The sequence below is a fragment of the Bubalus kerabau genome, chromosome X (assembly GCF_029407905.1).
Source record: "Bubalus kerabau isolate K-KA32 ecotype Philippines breed swamp buffalo chromosome X, PCC_UOA_SB_1v2, whole genome shotgun sequence".
NCBI lineage: Eukaryota > Metazoa > Chordata > Mammalia > Artiodactyla > Bovidae > Bubalus > Bubalus kerabau.
Window position 1 is genome coordinate 49,806,448 of NC_073647.1, and position 23,702 is coordinate 49,830,149.

Consider the following 23,702-nt stretch of genomic DNA (forward strand, 5'->3'; position numbering starts at 1 on the left):
CAGCCCAAGCCCATCACGGCTCCCCTGGCCCCTCCACGCCCCAACCTACACTGACCGGAGCCTTGCCCTGACCACGCCACCAGCAGAAACCGCCGCATCCCAGGAGCAGCCTGTCTGTAGCATTTGGGGCAGATGACAGGTCACCCCCTTGCAATTCTTCCCTGCCCTTCCCTCCAACACCCCCGAATGCCTGCCTTCAGGATCTTGGCCAGATCTCGACATCCAGCAGCCTACCCTCTGGTGGCTCCTGTGTGTCCCCAAGGCATGGCCGACTCAGCCCATCCAAGACAAGCCAACCAGCCCTGCGGTAGATGGCATCTCTGATCTACCTGAGCTCTCGGACTTGCATGTCACCCGGGGCCCCAGTCCTCCTGAGGCCTCACTGCTTCTCTCCTGGGTGACTGTAACAGCTCCTAACTGGCCTCCTCCCTACCCTTGATCATAGTTTTGCAAACCACAACCCCAAGGAAAGCCAGTGACCCTTCTCCAAGACAGTCTGACCATGTCACCCCTCTGCTGCGATCCCTGATGCCCGCCTACTGCCTCTGGCTGGCACACAGCCGTCAGTGAGCTGGCTCTTATCCCCTCCCCACCTGCATGGCCCTCTGCTCCAGTAACACCGAACCGCTGGCTGTGCATGAGCACACCAGTCCTCGCTTGCCTCATCTCCATGCCGCTGCATGTCAGCCCGCGCCAGTCCCCCTCCCGGTGGAGCGCGCTCACTGATGACTCAAGAGCCAGCCTGCTCTCCCCTCAAAGCCTCTCCTGAACGCCCAGGGTCCCCTCCGCCCATTGCACAGTCCCTGCTCTTCCTGATCATCTCCCCACATCACCGTGTCACTTGCTCCTCACCTGGCTGCCCAGCTACAGATGCCTTCGGGCCCGGGACAGCACCCTCAATCTCCAGACCCTCTGTCCCAGGTCCACTGGGAAGGGGCCCAGCAGATGACGTCTCCCACCCCCCGCAGCGGTGAGATCACACCTCTGGCCAGGACAGAATGTGGGTCTAGGGCCCTGGCTCTCCCCAGACTCAGCCTTCCCTCAGCCCGGCCGCAGCGAGGGGGACACAGGCTGACACGGGCAGGGCTTGCCCGTCAGTTGAACCATAGGGTGACAGCAAACAGCAACAGCAGGTGCCATGTCAGACCTGTGGTGATGAGCCAGCTAGGCTTGTGACTGCCATGGTAGCTGAGAAGGCACTTGGGAAAACATTCATCATCAAAGCTGGGGGCAGAGCCCAGTGCCCCGGCCCAAGTTCAAAGGGTGCCCCTGCCAGTTACCCGGAAAAACCAAGAGCGGCACTCCCTAGCATGGTGACCCAGGCCTACCCAGGAGTCGGCGTTCTAGAACTTCTTACTGCCCGACACATTATGGCCCATGCTCCTGGGCCTGCCCTTCATTCACCCAAGATCGAGCTCCAAAGCTCCTGGAACCCTCCACTCCCTCTCAAGCACGTCAGTGCACCCTTTTTCTGTCTGTCTCCTGAATGCTCTGCGTCTCCCCTGGGACCCAGACCCAGGACAGAGCAGGGCACATGGTGGGAGGTGCTCCACTTCAGAATCTCCAAGTCTCAACAGCGCAGAGATGGCAGTCAGCCTAGAGAGAAGGCTGGCGGCCTGCTCTCCCCATGCCTGCTGGCCCTGCTCCATCACGCTCGGCTCGACCGCCCAAGTCCTGTTCTGCAGGTACCTATTCTTAGCCATTTCTGGACAACAGGTGAGAAGCCACCGCCAAAGGGGTTTCCCAGAGGCACAGGGCTGGCAGAGGGGCCCAGGGTCTGGGTTATAAACACACTTAGTAACCGAGAGAGACGTCAGGGCCCAAACCATAAGAGAATCCAAAAGTGGCCTTGGCGGACAAATGTCACCCCCAGAGACCTAGTAAGATGTTTCTGGACACTGAGGAGGGCTTTCCTGCTTTTCTAAAAGGTTGAGTAAACAAGAGTCGGCAGTAGAGAGAGAGCCAAGCATATCAAGCAGCAGGGACGTGCTTCACAGGTGCTCTCCACCAATCCTGTCTGCCTCCTCTGGGTGAACTGGAGGGGAGGGCTGGCTTCATAGGAATTGAGAAGAGAGCAAGAAGGAGTGTCCTCGCACATCCCAAATGGAATATTCTAGGCCTGTGGCCACCCCGCTCCACCCTGGCTGTTGCCGATCCTGCCATGAGCATTTACCAGGTCACTCGGCCCTCAGGACACGACAGGACAAGACAAATGGGCAGGCACCTTCCCTTACCCTGTTGCACAGCTCAAGCAGGAAGCTGGGGTCACAGCGCCACCTGTTGACATTCCAGCCTGACTACAACCCTGTCCCAGGTGGTGCCCTGGGCCGCAGGTGGACGCCAAGGCAAAACACAGAGGCTGCGGTGCAGATGCGTGGGGAGGTGGCCACCCTGGTGAGGAGCTGAAAGCCAGGTGCCGCCCCAGCAAAAGCTTGAGGCAAAGGACACAGGCAAAGTCTAATAGTAGGGCTGAAGTGGCCCCAGAGAACTCTCACCCTAATGAGTCTGGAGTCACAGAAATAAGGAGGCGGCAGAAGGGGAAGGAGAGCTGACTCAGAAACTGTCCAGGGAAAAATCTTCTGAGGGCTGCCCCCATCCATCCATCTCAGGAATACATTTCAGCCCTCAGAGGTCCTCTTCACTCTTGAAGTCAGAAGAAACAGGAGGGGGTCGGGGAAAGGCCAAGGCCCTGCAGCAACTCAAGCTTAAGCCCTGATGTCTACCCTGGGGACAGTAAGGCCAGATGCAGAGTGCAGGGGCGGCAGGCCCTCTGGAGCTGAAGAGAAGCCGTGAACAGGAGCGAGCTTGTCACATTGCCTTCTTGAAATCAGGAACAGAGAGCAACCAAAAGAGGCCACACACCCCAGGCAGATGCTCCAGTGCTGAAATGCACTGGGGGCACTCTGGCTACTTGGATAGAGTGGGAGGTGAGTGGGTAACAGGTAGGGAGGCCAGAGCTCCCCAGGCAGCAGGAGGAAATAAACTGCAGGGTTTTTTGCCTTCTCTACACAAAATTCAGATGGGTATATCTCTCCTTTTCTCCTTTGCCTTTCCCTTCTCTTCTTTTCACAGCTATTTATAATGCCTCCTCAGACAGCCATTTTGTCTTTTTGCATTTCTTTTTCTTGGGGATGGTCTTGATCACTGCCTCCTGTACAATGTCACAAACCTCTGTCCATAGTTCTTCTGGCACTCTGTCTATCAGATCTAATCCCTTGAATCTATTTGTCATTTCCACCATAAACCTAAGAGATTTGATTTAGGTCATACCTGAATGGCCTAGTGGCTTTCCCTACTTTCTTCAATTTCAGTCTGAATTTGGCAATAAGGAGTTCATGATCTGAGCCACAATCAGCTCCCGGTCTTGTTTTTACTGACTGTATAGAGCTTCTCCATCTTCAGCTGCCAAAAATATAATCAATCTGATTTCGGTATTGACCATCTGGTGATGTCCCTGTGTAGAGTCTTCTCTTGTGTTGTTGGAAGAGGGTTTTTGCTATGACCAGTGCGTTCTCTTGGTAAAACTCTGTTAGCCTTTGCCCTGCTTCATTCTGTACCCCAAGGTCAAACTTGCCTGTTACTCCAGGTATCTCCTTAATTCCTACTTTTGCATTCCAGTCCCCTACGATGAAAGGACATCTTTTTTTGTTTGTTAGTTCTAAAAGGTCTTGTAGGTCTTCACAGAACCGTTCAACTTCAGCTTCTTTAGCGTTACTGGTCGGGGCATAGACTTGGATTACCATGATAGTGAATGGTTTGCCTTGGAAACGAACAGAGATCATTCTGTCATTTTTGAGATTGCATCCAAGTACTGCATTTTGGACTCTTGTTGACTATGATGGCTACTCCATTTCTTCCAAGGGATTCTTGCCCACATTAATAGATATAATGGTCATCTGAGTTAAATTCACCCATTCCAGTCCACTGATTGCTAAAATGTTGACATTCACTCTTGCCATCTCCTGTTTGACCACTTCCAATTTGCCTTGATTCATGCACCTAACATTCCAGGTTCCTATGCAATATTGCTCTTTACAGCATCGGACCTTGCTTCTATCACCAGTCACATCCACAGCTGGGTACTGTTTTTGCTTTGGCTCCATCCCTTCATTCTATCTGGAGTTATTTCTCCATTATCTCCAGTAGCATATTGGGCACCTACCGACCTGGGGAGTTCATCTTTCAGTGTCCATTCTTTTTTCCTTTTCATGCTGTTCATGGGGTTCTCAAAGCAAGACTACTTAAGTGGTTTGCCATTTCCTTCTCCAGTGGACTATGTTTTGTCAGAACTCTCCACCACAACCTTCCAAATAGCTGAGAAAAGAAGAAAAGCTAAAGGCAAAGGAAAAAAGGAGATACCCATCTGAATGCAGGGTTGCAAAGAATAGCAAGGAGAAATAAGAAAGCCTTCGTCAGTGATCAATGCAAAGAAAGACAGGAAAACAGTAGAATGGGAAAGACTACCAATCTTTTCAAGAAAATTAGAGATACCAAGGGAACATTTCATGCACAGATGAGCACCATAAAGGACATAAACTGTGTGAACCTAACAGAAGCAGAAGATATTAAGAAAAGGTGGCAAGAATACACAGAAGAACTATACAGAAAAGATCTTAATGACCTAGAAAACCATAATGGTGTGATCACTCACCTAAAACCAGACATCTTAGAGTGTGAAGTCAAGTGGGCCTTAGGAAGCATCACTACAAACACAGCTAGTGGAGATGATAGAATTCCAGCTAAGCTATTTCAAGTCCTAAAAGATGACGCTGCTAAAGTGATGCACTCAATATGCCAGCCAATTTGGAAAACTCAGCAGTGGCCACAGGACTGGAAAAGGTCAGTTTTCATTCCAATCCCAAGGAAAGGCAATGCCAAAGAATGTTCAAACTACCACACAATTGCTCATCTTACACGTTAGCAAAGTAATGCTCAAAATTCTCCAAGTGAGGCTTCAACAGTACATGAACCAAAAACTTCCAGATGTTCAAGCTAGATTTAGAAAAGGCAGAGGAACCAGAGATCGAATTGCCAACATCTGCTGGATCATTGAAAAAGCAAGAGAGTTCCAGAAAAACATCTACTTCTGCTTTACTAACACCAAAGCCTTTGACTGTGTGGATCACAACAAACTGTGGAAAATTCAAGAGATGGGAATTCCAGACCACCTTACCTGACTCCTGAGAAATCTGTATGCAGGTCAAGAAGCAACAGTTAGAACCCTACATGGAACTCAGCTATCAGGGAATCCACCTGCCATGCAGGAGACCCTGGTTGCAGGCAGGTTCTTTACCAATTGAGCTATCAGGGAATCCACCTGCAATGCAGAAGACCCCAGTTTGATTCTGGGGTCGGGAAGATCTGCTGGAGAAGGGATAGGCTACCCACTCCATTATTCTTGGGCTTCCCTTGTGGCTCAGCTGGTAAAAAATCCACCTGCAATGCAGGAGACCTGGGCTGGGAAGATCCCCTGGAGAAGGGAAAGGCTACTCACTCCAGTAAGTCCTGGAGAATTCCACGGACTGTGTAGTCCATGGGGTCACAACAAGTCGGACAGGACTGAGTAACTTTCACACACACAAGTGTTTTTCTTATGGAAATGTTTTTCTTAATGGAACTATGTATTCACTTTAGAATCTGCCTTTCTTCAAAGTGGTTCAAGATTAACTTTTTTTCTTTTCTCAAACCTTGGGCTGATAATGGTTCAACAAACCAGTGTTCATGTCAATTGTTTTATGGCTGGGGGGAATGAGACACCTCGTACCATCCTATCTCAAACATGCACATACACTGTGGGAAAGGGGCCTGGTGAAACCCCTCAGCCTTGAGGTATCTCTCTTATCTGATTAATAAGCTTACTAACAGACATATTCTGTCCCCTTCTGATGTCTATACCAGAAGCTTTCCCTATCTGTTATACTTTAATAAAACTTTGCTACACAAAACGCTCCAAGTAGTCAAGCCTCGTCTCTGACCCTGGCTCGAACTCCTCTCCTCTGGAGGTCATGGCTCGGCTTGCAGAAGCAACCTTTCAGAGGGAGGGAGCAGTCACCCAAGATGTGCCCCACACAGCCGGTAAGTGTTAGTCGCTCAGTCATACACGACTCCTTGCAACCCCATGGACTGCAGCCCACCAGGTTCCTCTGTCCATGAGACTTTCCAGGCAAGGATACTGGAGTGGGTCGCCATTTTCTTCTCCAGGGGATCTTCCCAACCCAGGGATCGAACCCCGGTCTCCTGTACTGCAGGCAGATTCTTTACTGACTGAGCTACAAGGAAAGCCCCACACAGTACTCCAATCCAAAGCAAAGTGTCTCTTGCAAGGCAATGAGCCCAGGAAAGAGGACTGGCCCAAACAGGGAACAAAGCAAAGGACTAGAGGTGGTATCAGCTACTCGATCCAATGCAGAGGCCACTGGTGGCCTTTCTGTTTAAATAAATTAAAATTTTGGTCCTATCACTTTATGGCAAATAGATGGGCAAACAATGGAAACACTGACAGACTTTATATCCTTGGGCTCCAAAATCACTGCAGATGGAGACTGCAGCCATGAAATTCAAAGACGCTTGCTCCTTGGAAGAAAAACTATGACCAACCTAGACAGCATGTTAAAAAGCATGCCAACAAAGGTCCATCTAGTCAAAGCTATGGTTTTTCCAGTGGTCATGTATGGACGTGAGAGTTGGACTATAAAGAATGCTGAGCCCTGAAAAACTGATGCTTTTGAACTGTGGTGTTGAAGACTCTTAAGAGTCCCGTGGATAGGACAGAGATCAAACCAGTCAATCCTAAAAGAAATCAGTCCTGAATATTCATTCACTGGAAGGACTGCTGCTAAAGCTCCAATACTTTGGCCACCTGATGCAAAGAACTGAATCACTGGAAAAGACCCTGATGCTGGGAAAGACTGAAGGCAGGAGAAGGGGGATGAGCGACGATGAAATAGCTGGATGGCATCACCAACTCGATGGACATGAGTTTGAACAAGCTCTGGGAGATGGTGATGAACAGGGAAGCCTGGCGTGCTGCAGTCCATGGGGTCGCAAAGAGTCGGACATGACTGAGCGACTGAACTGAAATGATATTAAATGAAAAATCAACTCCTCAGTCACAGCAGCCACACTTGTTCACAGCGAGCATGTTTCCAGCCTGGAGGCAACTGGTCAGATGGCGCTGGGCTGGAGGAGCTCACAGTCCTTCCCATCTACAGACCTGCTCTCCATGCCTCCTGCCCTCTGCCTTCCGAGAAAGGGGCCCTGCTAGACCATCAGGCTTCCTTCCCATGACCTTGGAATTAGGAAGACTGAGCCCCTATTGTTTGGCACCATGCCCCCAAACTGCTCATTTGCCATTTGCCTTTAGAGTATGAGGAAGAGAATTCTTTGGCCAAAACCAAGTAGCTGAGCAAAAAATCCAATTTTAAAAGAAGCTGATGCTCGTTTTGATGCATGTCAGATGGTCTTCTGTGATCTCTTCATAGGCAACTCCCCACACTTTACCGCAGTCCCCACTTTATCAGAGGCCCTGCTGGGCCTAGCACCCACAGGACATCAGCACACTAATGCAGCTGGGCGACTTTGGCTGGAGGAGGAGGGGACTAGAAATCAATGGACTTATCAAAAAGTCTGTTATTCAGTGCTTAGCTCTGAAGCACTATTGTATTTGAAGTCTCAGAAAATGATGGCAGCTGACTGACGGATCAAGAGGAAATAAAGGCCAAAAATCCCTCTACCTGGCCTTCTAAGGTCAGCCCTTCAGTTAAATCACTTTATCTCTGGGATGATCTCGAGCATCAGATTTTACAAACCCCTCATTTATCTTATTTAGATGTGGATTAAAGCAAGAGTAAAAAAGTATACTTTTTTAGGTTTCCCTTGTGGCTCAGCTGGTAAAGAATCCGCCTGCAATGCGGGAGACCTGGGTTTGATCCCTGGGTTGGAAAACTCCCCTGAAGAAAGGAAAGGCTACCCCCTCCAGTATTCTGGCCTGGAGAATTCCATGGACTGTATAGTCCATGGGGTCGCAAAGAGTCAGAAACGACTGAGCGACTTTCACTTTCATGTTCACTTTCAAAAAAGTATAAGCAAAACCTGCAACGTAATCTGGGAAATGTGACCAATCACCACTAAGTTGGTTACTGTGAAGTTACTCTAAGGTTCTCATACGCAAAATGCTAGCGTGCTTAAAACTTTTTAACCAAGTCCCTCTCTTTTCAAAGCGATAGGCCAAAATCCTATTTTGCCTGTAAACATGCTATTTGGGATTGGCTTCAAAATACTCCAGAGGACAACGGGGGTGATCAAACTAGACTGGCCAAGGAGACACTCGCTGTTGAAACTGAGTGACACCCGCAGGGGGCTGCTCTTCTCTACTGCCTCCAGTGCTCAGCCAGGCCTGAGAACCCCCAGCAACATCCAACCAGACGCCAGGGCCCTGAGGCTTCCTCGGTGTGTCCCCCCAAGCCCTTCCTCGGCCGGCCTCTCCTGGCCTTCCACTCGTCCCCCTGCACTCACTCTCCCCACCCTGTGCCCAGCCTGGAAAGTTAAGACCCTGAGGGACAGGCCTGGCATTCTCTGTGGCACAGCCCACCACACGAGTGGGGAAAATCCCACAAAACTCTCTCACTACTTGGGGTGATACCAGGAACAGTCACTGTTTATGAAGCAATCCCCATAGGCCAGGCAGGATGCCAAGAACACAGCCCCGGTCACCTTAATCCTTACACCAAGCCTGTGAAAAGGCATCCTCAGCCGTTTAACCAGGGAGGGAAAAGGCTCCAGAGACTGAGTGACTTCCTCGAGGTGACATGGCTCAACAGTAACAGACCCAGGGCCCAAACCCAGCTAATTCCAACACCCACTCTCACTACAGCCGCCTGCCTCTCAGGGCCGTTGTGGGCTGTTACATCCCACTGGGGAAGGGAACTTCGCAAGAAAGCCCAGGCCACCCCATCCGTATTGACTGTGGCGACAGAATCCAGCCCTAAAGGAGTAGGCAGAAAACAAGAGGGAACCGCGGACCAAGTTCAGGTCGTTACAGATGGAGCAATTTCACACAGAGGGCCCTTCCCAGGTCTGGATGCAACTACTACTTTGGTCCTGACCATTCACATTTCCTCAAAGGCAAAGAAAACAGAGCTTGACTCTTAGAACCTGCAAACCTCAGCCCAGCAAGAGCTGCCGGGCAGCCACATCCGCAACTGCAGAGGGACACCAGCCAGTTGCAGCCCCACTCAGAGCAGGGAAGGAGGCATGAAGGCAACAGATGAGACAGTGCACAGCGCCCGGGTCCGTCCCAAATGGTGACCTGCACCGTGCCCTCAGGGACCAAAGATCCACAGCGCGGCGCCAGAACCAGCAGCATCCATGTCCTCAACACGTGTGTCTTCACACACACTCCCCCTACCCCAGCATTCCTGCTCAGTGCTCAGGAGACCTGAAGAGCTGGGCGTCCAACCTAGAACAGTCGGCACAGCAGCTCGAGGAGTTCAACCTAGACACGGGCCTGAAGCCGGCCCTGTCTGCCCAGGACACTCCCTTCAGGCCCAAAGGGGAAGGCAGCCCTGTGTATGTACCTGGCCCTTGGCATGGAGCCGGCAAGACTAGAGGGGGTGACCCTAGGTCGCCATGTCCCAGGCCACCAGGGCCTTGGAGGTCAGCACAACACGGGCCTCGCACCACAGGATCAGAAAGGCAGGAAGCACAAACGGGGGTTCTAGGCTGGACTGGCAGGCCAGCGGGTGGCGGGGGGGGGGGGGGGGGCGCGGTCCAGGCTGAGGCCACGAAAATAGGGAAGGGGCCCCATGTGGCTGGTTCATGACAGAGAGACCAAACCAAAGACTCAGAGGGCTGCAGGAAGGGGTCACATCCCGAAGGTCTCAGGGTCAGGCCTTGATGTCAAAGCCACTCTGAAGGCACTGGAAGCAGGGGCGGTGGGGTGGTTTTATACCATCAGAAAGCTTGCTTGGCTGGACCAGGCAGTGCAGACAGGCTATGAGGGCAACTGTGGGGCAGGAAGCCTACTGAGATGATGCAGCGCTTTCTGGACACCAAGGAAGAGAAGCTCAGGAGGTAAGCTCCCTGGTTTGTGGAGGGGGGACAGAGTTCCTGTTTGGAAGATGAAGAGTTTGGGAGGGCTGCCTGAACTACACTCCTGAGCTGCACACCTAAAAATGGTTTGGGGGGGCGGGTACTTCCCTGGTGGTCCAGTGGTTAAGACTCTGCGCCTTTAGTGCCAAGGGCCCGGGTTCAACCCCTGGTAGGGGAACTAGGATCCATGCAGCCAGGCCAAAACAGCAACCAACGAATATGAGAAAGCCTGTCTGACAATCTCATATATGACAGAAGAACGAAAAAGTGGTTCAGATAGCCTGCTTGATGCTATATGTACGTTTGACAATTACAAACGAACGAAAAAGATACCACAGGAGCTGGGGAATCACCTGTGATGAGAAAAATGGGCAGAGCTCCCCCGGGCTTCTGTGTGGAGACAGCTGTTCTCGAACTTCGCGGCCCAGCCCACAGCTGGGCTTTCTCAGCAGGAAGCACTGAGACATGGGAAGGTAGCAAGCTGCCCCACGTCAGAGCAACCATGGAGCAGCAGGGCAGAGCTTTGTGAGGAAGGACACATCTGTTTAAGGATGTGATGCTCCCCGACCAGGGATTGAACCCAAGCCCTCGGCAGTCAAAGCACGGATTCTTAACCACTGGACCACCATCAGGGAATTCTCCCCCCTGCGTGCTCTTAACCCCAGACCCAGGAGGAGCAAGCGCCACTCCCAGCCTCTTCTCCTAGCCTTGCTCTCTCCCTCTGTGGTCCCCTCACCACTAACCTGCTGTCTCTCTCCCCTAGTCTTGCCTCTCCCTGAATCGGCCTTCATTACCCTTAACCTGGCTTCCAGGGAGTGGTCGCCCAGCCCTCTCACCCATCAGCCATCCTTCGACCCCTCCGTGAAGCCACCCCCCTCCACTGCCCAGCCCCTGCTTCCTCGCGCCTTCCAGCGGGCCTCTCGAGCTCCCTTCCCCTACATGAATGTACCAGTCTTCCTCTGGGTTTTGCCACTCTGCGGGCACCCACAGCAGAACCACCACCGCCTCTGCCTCCAAGGCTTGGGGTCCCCACTAGTTCCCCCCCTTTCTCCGGCCAGCACCTCAGAAACCTGGTTCAGGCCACCAGCATCTCCCAATTCAGTGATCTCCCCTTTGCACCCCCTGCTTCTAGGTGCTCTTGAGCTAAAAACTACCCCACCCCAGGTGCTGTTGCCAAGTACAAACGTGCAACTCGGACCACAGCACAGCACCGCTGGAAAAACGCAACACTTTACCACACAGAGGTCAGGTACATACTCTGAAACTGGCATTAAAAACCCTCCACCATGTCTCTGGCCACTCCTGAGTCATCTGCCCTGCTCCACGTGCTCCTTCTCTAACAGCCCACTGGGTTCTGGGACTGGGCCAGTACCTGCCAGTGAGACATGTGCAAATTCGCAGGAGAAAAACAGGAAGACAGACACAAACACTATGACCAGGAGGTCCAGCTGAGAGGCATGCAAAGTGGCAACTGAGAGGGGTTTTCCTGGTTTATGAGAGAAAACTGGGGGAATGAGCCTGATGTTTAGCAGTGGGGAACTGGTAGATTCCTAAGAACGCTGGAAACTGATGGGCTGTAGTAGAACAATGTTCATGACGGACAGTGAAAGATCCAAGTTCACCTGTGGTAGTTCCAATGTGAAGACGCGTGTGGCTGCTGTAGGGAAAGAACCCAGGTGCTGAGGTCCTATCACTTTAAATCGGAATTCTCAGTTCTGCTGATGACTAGCTCTGTGAACTTGGGTCTCTGAACCTCAGCTTTGCAGAACTACTGTAAAAATTAATGTGTGCTTGGCACATGGAATCCTTAACAAATGGTAACTGATATCAGTCTAGAAAGATATTCAAAAAAGGCATGTGGCAACGTTGGTTGACATTTTAGAGGATGTCTTTTATTTGTTTATTTAAAGCCTCAACTTCCTCCAAAGGCTATATACTATCAGATGGCTTAATAATCTTCACATGGGGGCACTTTCGTGGTGGTCCAGTGATTAAGAATCCGCCTTGCAAGGCACGTGACGATCCTTCGGTGGGGAACTAAGATCCCGCATGCCATGGGGCAACTGAGCCCTCATGTAACAACTACTGAAGCCCGTGAACTCCAGAGACTGTGCCACAATTAGAGAGCCCATAGGCCACAAAGAAAGATCCCACATGACACAGCGAAGATCCTGCAGGCTGCAAGTAAGACCAATGTGGCCAAATAAATAATCTTCAGAGTACAAAAGGGACTAAGAGATTAAAGTCAATGGACTCATAAAACTTAGGCTAAGGCTGATGCATAGATTGTGTGCTTGACCCAGGCACCTTCCTACCAAAATCCAGGGGAACAAACAGCCTACTATCCAGTCTACAGTCAGAAGCAGACTATAAACCAACAATCTGTTACTAAGAGCTCACACCAACACAAACAAGCGGGCATCCGAACTGGTATCAGAACTAGGCAGAGTCTTGGGCTGGCGATTTAGAACCTGTGCAACTCAGGCCATCTTTCCAGTGCTCCCTCTCTCCTGGGTTGCCCTTTTCCACTCACAAAGGCCCCCTGAATTATGAAGCTATTACAGAAGTCCTTACTGATTTCAAGCCGAACCAGAACCCAAGCAATTCACACATACAACTACTCTCCCTCAGTATTTCTGCAGCAGCTCTGTCTCCTGTACAATGATGCTCTGGTTATGGAGCTAAGACCGTGAGTGGGACTCTGCAAAACAATTCTAATACACCTAAACTTGACCCAGCCGTGACAGAGAGACATCTCTCTTGTTCTTTCACACAGACTTGCACACGGCTAACAAGAGTTAGTGGGTCATTTATGCAAAAGAAAAGTGTACAAAAGTTGAGAGGAACATGGAAGCAAAGCCATGTAGGACAATAAAGGAACTAGCCCATGTAGGGCAGACAGAGGAGAGAAGGCAATCTTCAAAGAGAAAGCGCTTCCAAAACTACAGGACAGACAGAGCATGGTTTCTGGAAATACCAACCAGGTACACAAGGAGAGGGAGAGAGTAAGCCAAGTGTTTTAAATGCACTTGACCACTGAGTCACTTTGCTGTACACCCGAAATTAACACAACATTGTAAATAAACTATAGTTCGATTTTTTCAATGGTTAACAATTAAACACCAGGGTCACTGGGAGCTCAGCAAGATGCAGGTCCTTGTCAGCAGGCTGGGGGCAGGGCAGAGGGTCTCCGTTCCCAACAAGCCCCCAGGTCTAGCCAATGCTGCTGGCCACAGGCCACGTTGAGAGCAGCTAGGTGCCAGGGAACGAGGATCCCACAGATCCCATTTCCAATAATTAAACAGAGAAAAAGGGAAAAAAAAGAAGCATCCTGTGCCAGATTAGAAAGCATCAATGTGGGAAAGTGGTTTTTTAATGGTAAAAATTTCCAACCAGCTCACCTATGTGTGACCAGGGAACTGACTTAATACACGATGGTGCCCTCACAGCACGGAACACTGCACAGCCATGAAGCACAGGAGAAGTCTGTGCAAGTCATTTAGAAAAACTGCCAAGATAATTGAGTGAAAATGGCAAGTCAAAGCAGAGCAAAAAAAAAAACAACCCATAGTGCTCATAAGAAAACAGTTAACATATATGTAAAAGATTATTTTTAAAAGTTTCAGAAACATCCCACTTATTACCTATAGCTATCTCTGGAGATGAAAACTTGCAGTTTCTCACCACACATTACTATTTGAAGTTTGGGGGGCTTTGTTTATGTTTACAGTGAGTAGGGATAACTTCTGTAATCAGAATAACAAAGGTGACAGTTGTGTTCTTAAAGTGTTTCCTGCAAGCTGCATATGAGCTGTGTATTTGGACAAGAACAGTTCTATGGCTAATGTCATGCAAAGAGAGAAGTTCCTCAAGGGTCACAGCCACCATACAGGGTCTGACCCCTAGACTAGGGAGGAGTATATCATCTTGGAAAATTCTAGAAACTAAACAGATCATCTGTGGACAACTAGTGAATCCACACCGATCCTCGAGGTCACTTTCCTTTTCTAAAAAGTCACACGAGAATTTCACATCCTTTTTTTTTTTATCAGCTACTAGACAGGGATCCAGGAGAGTGTGGCATGTACAGCCAAGCCTCTTTCAGCCAAGATAGACAACAAACAGATGGGGAGCTGCGGGAACAACCAGGCCCAAGAAGCTACTGTCTGACACATTTTAAAGGGAATTCGCTGAAACCTTCCTTACACGTTTGTCAGACTGAGAGGTCACAGCACAGTGGGGGAGGCAGCTGAGAGGACAGAGCGCATTGGACCTGCGGTCCAGATCTCACTCTCCTCTTATAGATTCCACGCCCCCCTTAGGAAAAGACAGAGATATAAACGATGACTGCTCTTCTTTAAATTCACCTGTCTGGGTTCGAAAGGAGACTGCCAACTGCTCTGCACCCTGACTGTGGTGGTGTTCTCCTACTCTGCACTGGTCAAGCTAGAACTAGATGCTGACTTGTGCTTTATGCCAGTTTTTTAAAGTCAACTGCAGGAATTAAGCTGGAATGCCTAGCTTCATGGTGTTGCAGAGGACTGAGGTGAGCACACACTCACTCATCTGATACACCTGGCTACACTGTCCCCCGGCCCACTCAGATAATACCTGCCCTGGAGGCATTCTTCTGGAAGAGATCACAAAAGCAGAGCAGTCAGGAGAGTCAGACTTCAAAACCACAGTACGTGAGGAACAAACACCATTACACCCACCAGCACTGTGACTACTTCTAAATTCACCACCTGAGCTTTGCCAGCATCTCTTTAAAGGTGGGACCCCAACTGCAACCCTCCACGCAGCACTGGCTGACACTGAGTCAAGCAAGGCTGGTGCCTCCAGCCCTCACTGGAGGGGACTAACAGCTCATGAGCTTCTGCAGTAGCTCTGCCACGAACTAATAAGCTGCAGTAAGGCACAAGCCCAAGTCTTTCCAAGTTCCTGTTTGGCCTTGTCTCTGCTGCTCTTTATGAACCTACACACACATTTGCAAACGTAACCCTGTTAAAAACTCAAGTCTCATTCGAGTTGGCCCCATCAGCAAACCTGTCTAGATGGCCGTGGGTTCTGAGTAGTAGCCCACATACCTGTTTTTCAACTCCTCCCACTTCCATTTCTCCCTGCACCTGCTCGCCATAACAAATGTCCTCAGCAGAGAAGCATTGAGCAGGCCAGCGATGGAGTGCAAGCTCCTGAGACCCCTATTTAGATGGAGCTGACCCATACAGCAGCCACTCCTGGGACTTAGGACCCCACCCAACTACACTATTATGCCAGCACAGTGCCCACACTTCAGCACCTGGTCCATAAGAATCTTCTTGAATTGGAGACTGGCAAACCTTTTGCAGAAAATCCACACACCCCAAATGGGCAATGGCAGGGATAAGACTGACAGAACCTGTCCCCCCAGCATTCACAATAGTTGCCAGTGATCCCTCTCTCTTCAGAGGGATGGTATGGGGAGGGAGGTGAGAGGGGGGTTCAGGATGGGGAACATGTGTACACCCGTGGCAGATTCATGCTGACGTATGGCAAAACCAATACAATATTGTAAAATAATTAGCCTCCAATTAAAATAAACTTATATTTTAAAAATAAATAAATAAATAAAGGCATACAAGCTGTTCTTTCTGGAACACAGCTTGACATCAAAGTCAGACCAGACCCTCCCAGTCTGTTTCCTCACCTACTATCTCCCTCCTTTGGAAACTGGGATGCTTGCCCGTCTGCAGTCGTGCAGAATCTCTCCTACCCTGCAATTCCTCAAGGACTGGCGATTCCAGCTGCAAATGAACTCCAGAGCCTCTGGACATCATTTCATTAGCCCAAGCGGAAACTAAGTCAGAGAAGCTGGGCGCTCCAGTATCGCCTCGCCCATCTGGGATTTCAGTTCTCTCATCCCAGCGCTTCCTTTGCCCTGACCCCCTACCCACCATTTCCTTATTTTACACAGAAACACCGAGGGGACTGTCTTTTTCCCAGGCCTCACTGTGCTCCCGATCCAGTGCTCACCAGACTTTTGCCTTCTCAATACTATTCTTAAAGCTCCCTGTCCTCTTCCAGTCCAATCCTTAGTTTTCTTTCTGTCCTTCCTAACTTCCAGATGAAATCCTCCCCAAGAGCCTCTGTGGTCCTTCAGACACAGCCAGTTCTCTTTTCCCACCCTCTGGCTCACTTGCGGTTGGACTCAGTCCCCTGGATCGGCTTCCCTTTCAGTTTCAGTCCACAAGATCATACTTCTTTTTTAGAGCTTCCTGAAACCCTAAAACCCTGGCCTCTGTGTCCAACTCCTTCCAGCACTCTCAGTTCCTGACTCTCAGAAGGTAGAACACGGCAGGCCTGCAGATCACTCCTGAGATTAGGTGTATCCCCCTGAAAAGCCCTTGCCAGCTCCACCACTTGTCACTTTCCAAATCTGACCCAGAGATACCAGGCTCAGCTGAGCAACTGACTTTTTTGTGTGAAAAAGGGAAACCAAGACAGTCATTCCAATGCGTAGTGAAGAAGGAGGTCCAGGTGATTAGAATTAAGATAGCCCAGCCCAAGAATCCACAAACTCACCCTACTTCTGAGTAACCTCACAGTAAGTTTTTCCCAATACTCCTGGAAGCCCTTGTCCTGAGCACAATGTCTTATTCCCTGCCAGGTAAGCACACTTGAGAATAGCCAGCCCCTCACTCCATCAGAACCCCTGTGAACAGGAGGCAGCATGCCAGCCCTCAGGTTCCAATAGGTCTCATGCTCCTGTGATAGGTCTACACCGGGGAAGGCCCTGGCGACACAGTTGGTCTCAGCCCCGTTTTGTGCCCTTTCTGCCCACTTTTCTCAGGACTGGACCCCATACACAAAAAGGCCCTATTCAGTTGTTCCCTTTTAAAGATGGGCTCCAAAGGGCCTCTCCAGAGGAGGGAAAGCACCCGTCACTTACTCCACTGTGTACAGAGAGCAAGGTGAGAGTAGCACAAAGGCCCTAAAAGAACATGTTGCAACTATGGCAGAGCCACAGCATGGCCTTCTGGCATACCAGTCAGCCCTCTCCCATCTTCCATGCTGCCTCTGGAGAAACTGTGTGGTTCCCCGAATGTAGAAAGGGCCTCCAATTCAAGGCCACAGACTAGCCCATAGGTCCCTTCAGTCCCTCACCCCTCCCCACTCACAAGGACAGCAGCAAGGAAAAGCCAGCAATGTAGAGGTTCCTCTGGGCACGGAAAAGCTTCATGTGGAAGTGCTCCACAGCCCCAGGGTTGTTCTGGAGGTTCACCTTCTCTGTCACATCATCATACTTTCGAATCTCACGAACAGCATCTGCGGCAGAGCAGAGATACAGGTGTTCAGCCCCGGATCAGTCCAGCTGAGATGCAAGGTGCGAGTCTGGGCAGCCTTGCTTTCCTCGAAACTGTCTCCCCTGCTCTTCCCCTTCTACACACATTTTCATGGGTGCCTTGTCAGAAGTGCTGCCCTCCGACCTGTTCTCTCCTCCAGCTTTTCTCATGTCACCTTCTGGACCCATTCTACCCAGACTGCAAGCTTGCTCTCCATGTCAAGAAACTCAACAAATCTGAGATGTTGCCGGCAACTGGGGCAACTCCCTTTCCCACAGTGCCCCCACTGTTTGGTTCTATCACAAATGGGGCTGGCCATCAGCCACCCAACTGATAAACCAGGTGAGTCCTGTTTATGGAAATGCCCACGAGGCAGGCATGAGCTTGCCTAGGAGTCAAGACCTGGAGCATGCCTGCTAAAGACTCAAAGGTTTTCATTTCTAAGCGTCTAAGCTTTATAACTGGTTAAACTGGTGTATTCTGCTTACAAAAGAAATTCATGCTCATCAATGTTCAATGCAGGATAAAGAAGCCCATAATATAATCAATCACCTCCAGTAGAACCTACTACATGCGGCCAGCTTAAATAAAGCAGTCATTTTCAGTCCCATTCAGTTCAGTTCAGCCGCTCAGTCATGTCCGACTCTTTGCAACCCCATGAATCGCAGCACGCCAGGCCTCCCTGTCCATCACCAGCTCCCAGGGTTTACTTAAACTCACGTCCATCGAGTCGGTGATGCCATCCAGTCATCTCATCTTCTGTCGTCCCCTTCTCCTCTTGCCCCCAATCCCTCCCAGCATCAGAGTCTTTTCCAGTGAGTCAACTCTTCGCATGAGGTGGCCAAAGTACTGGAGTTTCAGCCTTAGCATCATTCCTTCCAAAGAAATCCCAGGGCTAATCTCCTTCAGAATGGACTGGTTGGATCTCCTTGCAGTCCAAGGGACTCTCAAGAGTCTTCTAGGCAGTGTTATTCTCTTTGTATTACACAGACCTAAAATTAATGTCCATGTCCCCCAAATTAGACTACAGCGCCACAAGAACAGAAACCTTTCCTATTACATCCCTAAGGCCTAACAGAGTTATAGGCATACAGGGGGAGCACAACACCTGAACAGTGAAAAACCTCTGCTCTAAAAAACCACTGCTGGCCACTCATATATTCACATCTGTGCATTTGCAGCCTAGAAATGGAACCATCCCATACCTACTACTTTTCTCCTTCAACCCTGCTATCTCTTTTTTCTCAATTGAGGTACACTGATTTGTAACATTATATAAGTTCCATTAGTACTTTTTATTTCTATTTGTATATCCCCTACAACGTGCTTAAAAAAATATATAGAATGCTTCATGAGTTTGTGTGTCATCCTTATGCAGGGGACATGCTAATCATCTCTGTCTCATTTCAATTTTAGGATATGTGCTGCTGAAATGAACATCTAAGACATCAAAAATCAATACGTAAAGATCTACCTAAAGAAGACTCTTAATGGATCCCCATGGGAGAGGGGCAATGTAAGCCTACTATCTGGTTCTTAATCTCTGGTATGAGACTGCTTGTTTTTTAGGCTGATTTTACATCATGAAAATACACCTCCACTTAATGGTATCTTTGTGTTACATCTGTGGGCTTCCCAAGTGGCTCAACAGTAAGGAATCTGCCTGCCAATGCAGGAGACACAGGAAATGTGTGTTCGATCCCTGGGTCACAAAGATCCTCTGGAGGGGGAGATGGCAACCCACTCCAGTATTCTTGCCTGGAAAATCCCATGGACAGAGGAGACTGACACACTACAGTCCACAGGGTCGCAAAGAGTCAAACCCAACTGAGCGACTCAGCATGCACACATGTGGGTTCCTGACCCCCAAAATTCCCATTTGGGCACCTTAACTCCCAACCAGATGATACTAGAAAGTAGGGCCCTTGGGAGATGAGCACAAGGCCCTCATGAGTAGGTTTAGTGCCGTTATAAAATAGACTCCAGAGGGCTCCCTTGTCCCTTCCTCCATGTGAAGACACGGCAACACAGAAAACAACTGTGGAAACATAACACAGACTGTTAAAATAGTTACCTGTGAGACGTGGGTTTATGGGGACCTTTAACTTTGTAAGTTAAATTTGCAAATTTTTAAAGATGTGCTATTTTTGTGATTTAAACAAAAAACATGTTTTCCCACACTGTCTTCTGCATCCAGAGACCCCAGCACCTCAAGGTCCACCTTGACTAATGGCAAAGAGCCAACCAGGGATGGGGGCATTGGGCCAAACCAACTCAAGTCATACAGCAGAGGGCTACCCTCTCTATCTCAGGCCTCCAGCCCAAGGCAGTTGACCCTGAACTCTCTTTAAGCCCACTCCCCCAGTGAGATGTACCCTAGACCCCTTCCCAGGGATGGCTAGGGGCCAGCCAGGGCTGCAGCTTCTAGCTAGTTATGCTATGTTGCTAGCATTTGCTCGGAGAAGGCAATGGCACCCCACTCCAGTACTTTTGCCTAGAAAATCCCATGGATGGAGGAGCCTGGTAGGCTGCAGTCCATGAGGTCGCTAGAGTCGGACACGACTGAGCAACTTCACTTTCACTTTTCACTTTCATGCACTGGAGAAGGAAATGGCAACCCACTCCAGTGTTCTTGCCTGGAGAATCCCAGGGATGGGGAAGCCTGGTAGGCTGCCGTCTATGGGGTCACACAGAGTCGGACACGACTGAAGCAACTTAGCAGCAGCAGCAGCAACTTATTTTTGACTCACTGGAAAAGAATGATGCTGGGAGGGATTGGGGGCAGGAGCAGAAGGGGACAACAGAGGATGAGATGGCTGGATGGCATCACCGACTCGATGGACGTGAGTTTGAGTAAACTCCGGGAGTTGGTGATGGACAGGGAGGCCTGGTGTGCTGTGATTCATGGGGTTGCAAAGAGTCGGACACAACTGAGCGACTGAACTGAACAACTTATTTAGGCAAGCCTCTATAGATTACATTAGGATATGAAGCAGCCTGTTATCATAGCAGGATGTCGCTCTAGAACACCCAGGCAGTTCCCTGACTCCTCAAAAAGAAAAACGGCACTTTTGCCAACTACCACCTTCTGCAAGGGGCCAATCCCACCCAATCTGCCATACCAGGAGAGTTCGTGGAATCTGGTGTGCAGAAAGGCAAAGCTCTATGCGAACATCCCCCAGCATGGTCCCTCCCCACCCCAACTCTTACCCCCAGCCCACACCTAAAAGCAAAAGCACACACACCCAGTTTCTAAACCCTGCAGCCTACTGAGACCAAGGTCAGCACAGGTCCATTAGCCTCTCTTGGTTTCAGCTCTGGAAGGACCCAAGGAGCTGCCTGAGACACGAGGTTGTCAGCACCAGGGGCACAAAGGCTGCTGGTCAAAGCAAAGACCCTGCCAGCAGTCAGTAGCAGGGATGCTGATGTCTTTGTGGACGAAGGGAGCTTTTCTTCCCCCAAGAGAAAGACAGGCGCACTAAATGGTCTGTCTCTGAGAAATCAAAGCTGTACTCTAATCATGGAACATAGCACATGGCACAGGGCTTTGTAGCAGAGGCCACAGCAAAAGGTCTAAGTCAGGTAGCTACCATCAGCCACAACTCACTCACCAATGACCAGTAGCACAAGGATGACAATGAGAACCACAAAGAAGGTGTTGCCATATGTCACTACCAACTCCACAAGGCGGGACTTGAAAATCTTCTGCCATCTGTGAAGAGGACAAAAAGGTTAAGGTCAGTAGAGTAAGAACACACACCTGGGATCCAGGGCCCTGAAAACAGAAATACAGTTTTGCACTCTTCTTCAAAGGCTGAATATCTTATACAGATTCAGCCTTAGCTGCTTGCAATTTTCCAACTTATGACATCCGTTCAACAGTGTTAAAAAGAAAAAAAAAAAAGATACCTGTCCAAGTATAGAAATTTCTAAAAAAATCTTAAACACTGGTAGGCTCTGGGGAGAGAAATGCAAAACTTAGTGTTCCCTCTGTAGTATCAAAATGCTTGCCAAATCCACATTATTTCTTTAAACTAAATGAATGCCCAATCTCGGCTCATCTAGACTCCCACCACCCCCGATTACCATGAAGCAGACCCCAGACCTCTCTTCCTTTCCCTCCATAAATACTTCAGCATACAGCTCCATCAGAGAAGAGCCTTCAGAAATGGCTACCAATCGCAATGCCACTGCCAGGCCTCAAAAATGTCAAGAAAAGTCTCTCATCATCAGAGCCAGAACTCCAAAGTCCAATTGAGGCAATTATTTTTTAACAATTGGTCTGTTTGAATCCTGACAAGGTTCTGACTCTGCATTCTGTTGACAAGCACCTTAAACCTCTCTTATTCTACAAACTCCCCCCTCCCTTGCTCTCTTTTGTTTTCTCCCCCAATTCACTGTTGCAGAAACCAGGCTGTTTGTCCTGCAAAGCTTTCCATGCAGCAGCTCCAAGTGGGCCACTGTCCCTGCATTCCCTGTGAAATGTATACGGTGATTCAGATCTAGCTTTTGTCAAGAACATTCCTTAAGCAATGCTGTACACTTTCTATCACAACAGTGGCCTATAATTTTTCATTAAAAAGAAGCTTTTATGAAAACATCTGTGAAAAGAGTCTTATTTGTAATGTTCTAACTTAAGACCAGATGTGTTCCTACAGTATATGTAATCAAGATGAATTTCAAAATAACTTTTCAGAAGTCCTCTGTTCACTGAAAAGAAACATGGCTTCAGCATTCCTAGGCTGAGTAATGCTCATGAGGCCACTACGCAACCCCAGCGAGACTGGTTAGGAGGACAGAAGTCACCAAATCAATGGGAACATGACCCAGGGGCAAGTCTTGCAGATCTCACAATGCCATCCCCTAAACACCCGGAAGGCATCGTTCCCGGAATGGTGGCTCAGTCTTCTCCCCTCTGGCACACTCTGAAGACCAGAAGGCAGGGTGCAGGGGAAAGGACCTTGTCAAGATGTGACTGAGCACAACTGTGGGCCTAGCTGGCAATAATAAACACAGTCCTTGCCACCCCCATCCCAGACAGGTTCTACCTGTTTCCGGCTGGCTTCAATTCCAAGGCCCCCCAACTCTGCAGGCACAAGCTACCAAGACTCTTCCTGGCTTGCCTGCCCATACCTTTTGGGAGAAATGAAGGGAATGCAGAGCAGCAGCACAGCGAAGACCTCCGCATAGAGGAAGGTGGCGACTGCAGTCCACTGCAGACTCATCGTGTTGCTAGCAGCTTTCCACCAGGAAGATGTGAGCCTGTTCCTGACGGAGCATAGAACGAATAGGCGTCTTGACAGCTCAGCAGCCACCAGCCCTAGACCTCAGAGCCTTCCCAGCCCTCGAGCCCCGCAGCCTGGCTGCCAACACCTCCAGAGACACCCTTCCAAACAATTCTTCCCCGTGGAGTCTAGGAGACTCCGCCTGCGGAACCCTGGCAGCAGTGGGTGGGAATCGGCAGTTCGGGGAGCCCGGAGATCGCCCCCCGCCGAGGGGCGCCAAAGGCTACCGCCCACCACACCGCAGCCTCGGTCCTAGTAACGCCTTCCCGCTTCCTCCCAAGCTGCGATGCCTCTGGGCCCTTCCACCCGGGCCGACAGAGAAGGAGCGAGCAGCTCCTCCCAGGGCAGGAGCGGAACTCCAAAGCCTCCCAACCACCGCCCCTTCGGCTCGGGCTTTCGGTACCTCTGAGAGCCCCCGAGAGCGACTCCTAGAGGACGAGAGTAGGAGCCAAGGGCAAGAGCGGGTCTCGACCCAGCACCTCACGGCCCCGTCCAGAGAAAGTTCCAGAAGACTGTCTCCTCCGAAGCCAGAGAAACCCCTCCCGGCCTCCCAGGTCGGTCGCGGCGCCTATCAGGCTCCAGAAGACCCCTCGACGAGGCCCCGACCCGGAACGCCCTCACAAGCCCCACCCCGCCGGCTCCTCCGGAGGGACTTCGACGTCGCCCCCCACCCCGGGAGACGGCTCCACCCGCCGCCACCCCGACTTCCCTCCGCCCGGTCCCGCCCCCGCACTCCAGCCTCGGCCCTGGTCCTGCGCAGTGGGCCTCCCCGCGCCCCCTCGTCGAAGAGCCGGGGGATCTCGGCGGCCCGGGAGCCCAGCGCGGCGCGCGAGTCCGCTCACCGAGTTCTCCAGAGTCACCACGCACGCCTCGTCACAGCCAAACTCTCCCACCACCAGCCCGGCCCCGCCCCTTCCCCGCGGCCGGAACCGGAAGCGCCCCGCTAGTCACGGCCCGCCCCCAACCGCCACAAGGCCCCGGAGGCCCCGCCCCCGAGCCGAGGCTC

The 23,702-nt window shown here is 50.5% G+C and overlaps 1 protein-coding gene and 1 non-coding gene across 4 annotated transcripts in view; both read right to left on the minus strand.

Annotated features, from left to right (window-relative positions):
• BCAP31 (B cell receptor associated protein 31) overlaps positions 1–23,678 on the minus strand; it is a 29,106-nt gene extending 5,428 nt beyond the window's left edge. For 2 of the 3 annotated variants that reach the window (XM_055562844.1, XM_055562842.1), the window contains exons 1-4: positions 23,539–23,678; positions 22,545–22,679; positions 21,023–21,123; positions 17,247–17,394 (exon numbers count right to left, since the gene is read on the minus strand). In XM_055562844.1, the coding sequence (XP_055418819.1) occupies positions 17,247–17,394; positions 21,023–21,123; positions 22,545–22,636 (341 nt within the window). In that variant the 5' untranslated portion in view covers positions 22,637–22,679; positions 23,539–23,678. Of the gene's footprint in view, positions 1–17,246; positions 17,395–21,022; positions 21,124–22,544; positions 22,680–23,099; positions 23,224–23,538 lie in introns of those variants that run through there. The other variant, XM_055562843.1, reaches the window with a different exon arrangement.
• Positions 18,745–18,849, minus strand: LOC129640546 (U6 spliceosomal RNA). The gene has a single exon (XR_008708902.1). It is a non-coding gene; the product is annotated as a U6 spliceosomal RNA (small nuclear RNA).
• Positions 23,679–23,702: the final 24 nt, after the last annotated feature.